The sequence below is a fragment of the Benincasa hispida genome, chromosome 10 (assembly GCF_009727055.1).
Source record: "Benincasa hispida cultivar B227 chromosome 10, ASM972705v1, whole genome shotgun sequence".
NCBI lineage: Eukaryota > Viridiplantae > Streptophyta > Magnoliopsida > Cucurbitales > Cucurbitaceae > Benincasa > Benincasa hispida.
Window position 1 is genome coordinate 19433734 of NC_052358.1, and position 8100 is coordinate 19441833.

Sequence of the window (8100 nt, forward strand, 5' to 3'; positions counted from 1 at the left end):
CATAAAAGTGTATCAGATGTTTTTCTTTTATTTTCTTTTTTTTTTTCAATGACAAAATATCATATGTTATCTAAAAAAAATAAATACAAAACCTCAAATGCCATTTTTGAAAATTAAGATTAATATAAACTAGTAAAATTGTTTATCTTCTCGAATATTATGAATATTATAAATATTATGTTGCATTTTTGTTTTGAGAATTAGTTGTATAAGATTTTGCAAGCAATTAGTAAATATTAAAAGAAAAATAAAGCCTGTTATTCGAATCTCTCACTTCTTATTATACTAAAAAAATTCAAAATAATCAAAAAATTTATGTACAATGATTACAATAAGGTTGTTACTTGTAAAATCAAATTCCTAATTGTGGCATTGATCCCCTCTATTGCACTAATATAAAATCAATTCGGAAGCAACACTTTTTTGTTGTTTTGTGGGATTAAGTGTTACACTGTTCGAAATTCGATGGAAGAGATAATGTCGACATTTGAAGCTTACTCGAATATTGTTGATTCTATCGAATTATAAGAAATTTTAACTCTTTTTAATGACATTACTACCACTATTTGAAGTTGGATTCTCAAATTTCATGGAAGCTTTTAACAGGTCAGGAGAAGTATTTGAATGAATTACAAGTTTTTTATGATATTCTTTGTTTAAAACAGCACAACAATTTCATCCGTGGATTCCTTTTTGTCAAACACTAAGGAAATATTACAATTCATGATGTTGGGATTCACGCTCATCGTTTCAAACATTCAAAAACTTAAATTGAAGATAATCCGTTGTGGGTGACCTCAGCTGTCTATAAGAATAATCAAATCCCTTACTTTATCTATTTGTTTTGGTTTCAATTTTCTGTACTAAAAAAAGATTTACAACAACTTCAAAAGAATTACAACAAAAAGTTATTAATGGAAATTTATTCTTTAATCAATCCTCCCTATTACTAATCTCATAACTTGCTATAAGTACTATAATCGTCATGATTACCCACCAAAGATTATATCAACAATAAATGATACGTTATATGTTTTAAATTATCTGCTTAATTTTTTAATTAAATGCTTCACATGATTAAATTAAAAATAAATAAATTTGAATTCAAATTTAAAAATTAAAATGAAAAAATAAATAAATTAAATATGGGAAGAAAAAGCCCGAAGCACAAAGTTTTCGTGGGCGATAAATGCGTCCATAACTTAGGTGGTGGCTCTTTCTATGTTTTTAAATTTGATTTCTTCTTTATTTATTGTTCTCTCCTTTAATGAGATGCTCCCATTGGGGAAATCCATTTCTCATTCCCATATATTTTAATTTCTTTTATTATTATTATTATTATTATTTCATTTTCATTACAATAACTCCTCTAAATATATATTTTAGCCCATAATGTTGGTACGTCCATATAGTTTAATATTAATCAATTTAATCTTTTTTTTTAATTATAAAATTGGTTGATTGTCGACAAATGTTTTTTATAGAATCAAGCACAAATTTATCTTTTACATGTTTATGTCAATTTATCGAGTATTAAATATCATGTCTGTTATGTACGTTTATAGTTAACTACGATTGTTGAAACAAGAATAATTTAAACTCTTTACACAATTCAACGATTAAGACATCTATTCCTTCACTTGAGAGTTTTAATCCCTACATTTATATTTGTTGTAGAATAATTCATTTGAATGTATTGAGGAAAATTAGAATATGAGAAATTGTGGTAGTGACTGAATTGAAAATCAGATTCCTCGCACCATCTAATCATTCTAGATCATCACAGTACTCGTTTCACATGATTTCATATCGCTACGCATCCTAACTTATATCTAATATTTTAATACATTTTTGCTAAGAATAGTTTTAATATATCTATGAAATATTGAGGAAACTATTGATTTATTTTTAGAAAAAACGAATGGCTTTTGTTTTTTTTTTTTTTTTGACAATATGTAGGTGGGAGAATCGTACCTCATATTTCGAGATTGATTGTGGGAAGACTATTTCAAATGAGAGTTCAATTATTAATATAAATTATTTTTACAAAATTCTCAATTTATGAAATAATATATTTCCGTTTATTCATCAATATTTTTAGCATAACATTTTTATCTTGAACTTCAATGACAATTTCAAATTTTGAAAAAAATAAAAGAAAAGAAAAAACATTAATAAATTAAATTTATATAACGGCCTCTTAATTTTCTACCATATATAGAGGCCTCTCTGCAGCCATTGTACAAGAAAACCGACACTCACGTCTCTCTCTCTCTTCCTCTCTGTAAACAAAAATGGCCGCCGAAGTGAGCTCGCTCGTGCGAGTTCTTACAGGCTACAACAAAGACGACCGTCATCGGACGGTCGGAAACGATTCCGCCGCCGAGAAATTAACGCCTCTGATCACCCGAGACTTACTCAGCGGCGGCTATTCCAAATATACAGAGTCCCAAGAATTGGACCTCGATCTCCATGTCCCTTCCGGCTGGGAAAGACGACTCGATTTGAAGGTATCCATTTTAATTCCTTTCATTTCCCTCTAAATATATCATTAATTAAAACCCAATTTGGAATTTTAATTTTCCCCTGTTTCTTCCTGTAATTTTAGCCGGCAATCAAACAGAGTATTAGTCAATGAAACAGAGGGTCTTTATTAATCGGTTGAATCTTTGAATTATTTCAGTCAGGGAAAACGTTTATCCAAAGATGCAATGTTCAAGATTTCAACAACAATCAAACAGTACCAAAGCTTCAAGATTTGAATTTTCCACCGTCACCCAATTTCTCTAAATTTCAATCGTCGAATCATTTGGTTGATGAAACCAGTTTGGATTTGAAATTGGTTTCGTCGTTATCGCCGTCGCCATCGCCGTCGTCGCCGAGGAGTAATTATCAGAGCGTTTGTACTTTGGATAAGGTCAAATCGGCGCTCGAACGGGCCGAAAGAAATCCCATCAGAAAACGATCGTCGTTGTGGAAATCATCGCCGTCGCCGTCGTATTCGTCGTCGTCGTCATCAGCGATGGCGGAGAAAGAGTTTCGAGATGAAGACAACTTGAAATCTTTGTCGTCGCCGATCGCCGCCGGCTGCCCTGGGTGTTTGTCGTATGTGTTGGTGATGAAGAACAATCCGACGTGCCCACGGTGTAACTCCGTCGTGCCGTTGCCGGCGCCGAAGAAACCTCGGATTGATCTGAACATTTCGATTTGATTTCAAAGAGATGGAAAAGTATATGGAGGGACAGAAATTATCATCTTCAAGACATAGATTTTTTTTTTTTTTTTTCGAATTTTTTTTGGGTAGTTGTACTTAGAAACTATATGTTAAAAAAAAGGCGCAAAAGGAAAGGTGGGGATTTTAATTCTCTTAGTACAATTTCTTATATGATAATTTTATCTCTTAATTATTTTGTTGTCCTTTTTTTGTTTTTTGTTTTACTACAACAATGACACGTATAGTAAATCCAACCCTTCGAGTTAAATTTACGTTAGTCTCTCAATTATTTTGTTCATTTAATTTATTAAAATATTTAGATCTTGTGTTATCAATTCAAAATTTGAGTGAATGAACGAAGGAGGAATACATCCCCTTAGTTCGCCGCTGAATTTTCAAATTCGTTAACTAAAGATTCTCTTATAAAATAATTTTATCTATATCAACTAAAAAATTTATGGCTTCCATTATTAATATTAAATTTCTTACATTCCGAGTAAAATTAAAAGTATATTCATAAAGAAGTCATCGCAACATATTGTTGGATCAAATTGAGTTACCTATTAAAAGTGAATAATTAAATTTTGTCAATATTAATTTGAGGACAACAAATATAAGGTGCCTTTTTATAGTCAAGCCATCGGCTATTATTGTAGTTGGTAATTTTTATAGGATATAATCGAATGGTATGTTTATAAATATATCGTGATAACATTATTATCATTTTCTTAAAAACTATATAATTTATATCTCTCTGTCTTGGGAAGAAATAATAATTGAAGAGGGAATAAGGATAAGGAAGAGTAAGGTTGGTATGTATAAATGCAAAGTGTAATGTTTGTGGTCACATAGGGTTGGGACAATAAATATCATATGGAGTTTTATTGATCATCCTCCCATCATATATTATTTTTTAGTCTGTCCTCAAATAATAATAATAATAATGAAAAAAAAAACCTTATATTAGTTCTTAGTACAATCCAAACATACTGTCAGTCAATGATTCACACACATGTATATCTAATTTATAGATTATTTGTTTTGTTTTTTGTTTTTTGTTTTTTTTAATTTTTGAAATAGTGTGAAACTTTCTCAACAGCCAAATTATTAATCTACAAGCTTAATTATTAACATTTTAAAGTCATTTTTAATAGGTTTTAGATCTTTTAAAATTATGTTTAATAATGTAGGTCATTTTGCTAATCATTTTTTTTTTTTTTTGGTTTTTATAAATTAAGTTTATTTCTTACGATAATCTATATCTTTTTTAAGTATGGTTATTGAATTCTTAGTCAATTTCTAAAAATAAAAACAAGTTTTTAAAAGCTATGTATATATTTATAGTTTTCAAAATTTGATATGGTTTTTGAAAATATTGGTAAAAAAGTAAAAAATTAAATATGCAAATTTAGAGATAAAAGAAGTATTTATAAGCTTAATTTTTCAAAAACAAAAAACCCAAAATCAAATAGTTACCGAACGGGATTATCATAGAAATCTAATAGATTTTAGAACTTTTTATTTCGTTTTAAAAGATACATTTATTTTTTTTAAAGAAAATCTTAAAAATTATAGTTCTACGTCTAATTGTATGTGAATTATTAGATATAATTTTTTTTTTTTTAAATTTAGAAATCAAAATTGGAAATAGATATATAGCTTAGACCATGTTACATAACTATTCATTATTTTTTTTTTAAATGTAAGCTTACAAATATGTTAAAAGAAAACAACTTTTAAAATCTTGCTTTTCTTTTTTATCTTATTTGATAACTATTTAGTTTTTTATTTTTGAAGTTGGCCAAGATTTCATACTTAAGAAAGATGCAAGTCATTGCAAAAAATTAAGAGGAAATAAATTTAATTTTAAAAAATCAAAAATAAAAAACGAAAATAGTTACCGAACAGAGCTTAATAATTTGGCCAATAATTTTGAAAATTTGTAAGAAAACAAACAATACAATATTCAAAATCTGAAAATTCAAAACAAAAAAAATCACCAAAACAGGGTTTGATATTAATTAAATTGTACTTAAATTAACAAAAAAAACATAATCAAATAGGTTAAGAGGAAGAACCTACTTTATATTTATGTATATACACAATCAATCAAAGTAACAAATAAAGATCATGATTAATTAGAACCTATATCACATGATTCAATGAAAAACATCTTGATTAATGAAGATATTAAAGTTATAATATTATTGAGAAAAAAAGAGAGATGATAATAAATGAGGAATAATAATGATGAAAGAAAGATAAAAATTAGAGTTAGGGATGTAGTTGCAAAATATAAATGAATGAAAAGGGCATTCAACCAAATATATATAGTTTCCCAAAGGAGGTGTTAATGGAAGAAAAAGTTTGATTGCTAAAAAACTAATTATTCAAACCCAATTCATAAATATTTATACCTAACTCTCATTTAATGACACTTAAATTTTATCATACTTTCCCTACCTACGTTTTCCAATGACTTTTAATGACACATTTATTAGTTTTTCTTTATATATTTTATTTTCTTTCAACCAACTTTTATTTATTTTTAATAAATCCCATGGGAAATTTTGAAAATTTATTTATTCACCTTTCAATTTCAATCAAGCATTTAATTTTGATATTGGTTACTTAGAATATAAAATAGAGGGAAAAAAGTTGTTTTTGGTTATTTAATGTACTTTTTAATTAAGTCATAAAACCATAAATTTGGGTGTCCCATCAGCAATTTTTTGGATTTGATTCAATTAGTGGGATCATCTAATTTAATTGGTTTAATTTGTATATCTAATTAATGAGATTATATCTTAATTGCTAACAATAATTACTTTGATGTATAATTACGTTGCTTTTAAGGGCTCTTTCTTTTCCAATATGATATGCTCCTTTGTATTTTTTGTTATGAAATGTATAGTGTAGCTCTTGACGCTATGTAGTATGTTTGAAATAATTGGGGAAAATGATTCTTAAATAAAATCAAACTTTTATAAATATCTATTAAAAAATTAATAGTTTAAAATGTATTGAGTATAGCCTCTTCGATGATTTTAGATTATCAATAGTATAAATTTTATTTATTAAATTGTTTTAATTTTGATTATCTAAACTATTTAAAAAGCTATATTAAACACACTTTAAATTATTATTTCTAAAGAAATTTATAGAAAAAAAAAAAGAAATTGTTTGAACATAAGACTTTTTCCTAATTATTCCACACTATTATTTCTCTTTAAGAAATTATTTTAAATAATAAATTGTTGAAAATATTTACAAATAATAGTAAAATATCACAGTCTATCTACAATAGACCGTGATATACTACTATCTGTGTCTATCTAGTCTATATGGACAATGAAATTTTGTTATATTTATAAATATTTTTGTTCATTTTCTTATATTTGAAAATAACCCTTGTTTTACTTTTTTTTTTTTTTTTTTTTTAAATATCTTTTTGATCACCAAGTTTTTAGGATAGTTTCTAGTTGGTTTTTATGTTTTAAAATATTACACTTTTACCAACGAGTTTTGAGTTTGGCCATTGAGACTCTAGATATCAAAATACACATCTTACCTTTGAATTTTAAGTATAGTTTTCATTTGGTCATAAATTTTAAGATTTTATATTTTTACCTTAAAGTTTTTGATAATACTCGTTCTTGGACATTTGTATTTGACTTTTTATTAATTAATAAGTTTTTTATCGCTATAAAAATCAATTACAAAATTTGAAATCATAATTACTTTTTAATTAATTAACTAGAAGTTTATTATCAATGATATTGAAAACATATAAGTAAGAGTTAATCTTTCAAAACTTAATTGAAAAGTAATAATATAACTTTGTAAAGAAAAAAAAAAGTTACAATATAACCTATTTTAAAATCTAAGGATGGAACTAAAATTATTTTACTCAAAACTTGGGAAGGAAGAAAGCCAATTTCTTTTCTTTTTCCTTTTGATTTTTTGATTTTTTTTTAAATATCACCCATAATTTGGGTATGCCATAATATTTAGTATATACATATATTTTTTTTTTATGTTTTTAATTATGATGTCATCCTAATCTTCTCGAGAATGTATATCATCTTACACATATTCCATCAAAACTCAAGTAGAGAAAAAAATGGTCATCAATACAAAAACTCGAAACATTTGCTTAATTCTAATAATTGAGTTCAAACTAATTATAGGAACCAAAAACACATCAATAATAAGTACTCCAAGTGTCGACTGCATTAATTTGATTCAAAAGATTGCACATGATCATATATATAAGAAATAAAAATAGAAGATGACGATGATAATAATAATAATAATGAAGCCATCAATGATGATGAGCACGACCACCTTTTTAATTGAATTAAATAATTAACTAATCAAAATATAACATAAGTTAAAAGGGAACGTAGCTTAATTAATAAAGTTTGTGTTATTTGTTGGTGTGGAGTTCTTGTCACAATTTTGGGTCCATGAACGAAGCTCCTCTTAGATTTGTGAGTGCTTCTTGACTGAGCTGCAAGAAAATTCGCACCAATGTAATTTCGAGCTGAACACATTCTGATGCCTAAGTTAGTACAAAACATGTTTAGTTTAGCTAAGCACTCAAAATATTGTTTACCCCTTAGAGTGGCGGTGAAGGACGATTTACAAATTCTGTTGTATGACATTCGCTTGAGACATGAGTCATATCAACAACATTAATATTCATGTAGTCCTTAAGGTGCAATCTTTCAATCAGTTAGCTCAACTTCGATATTACACCTTTAGTGATAGGGATCGAGTTTGATCTATCAAATTGAACACTCGAGGCTTTGACTTTCTATTTAGAGACGTGCGGCCTCTATACGTATTTTAAAGGTACTTTAAACTTAGACCTTATCTGAATA

The 8100-nt window shown here is 27.0% G+C and overlaps 1 protein-coding gene across 1 annotated transcript; it reads left to right on the forward strand.

Moving 5' to 3' along the window:
* Window positions 1-2227: 2227 nt before the first annotated feature.
* Window positions 2228-3482, forward strand: LOC120088523. The gene is made up of 2 exons (XM_039045900.1): window positions 2228-2510; window positions 2684-3482. Exons 1-2 carry the CDS (start codon window positions 2295-2297, stop codon window positions 3209-3211), a joined length of 744 nt encoding a protein of 247 aa, XP_038901828.1. The 5' UTR covers window positions 2228-2294; the 3' UTR covers window positions 3212-3482.
* The last annotated feature ends 4618 nt before the right edge of the window (window positions 3483-8100 follow it).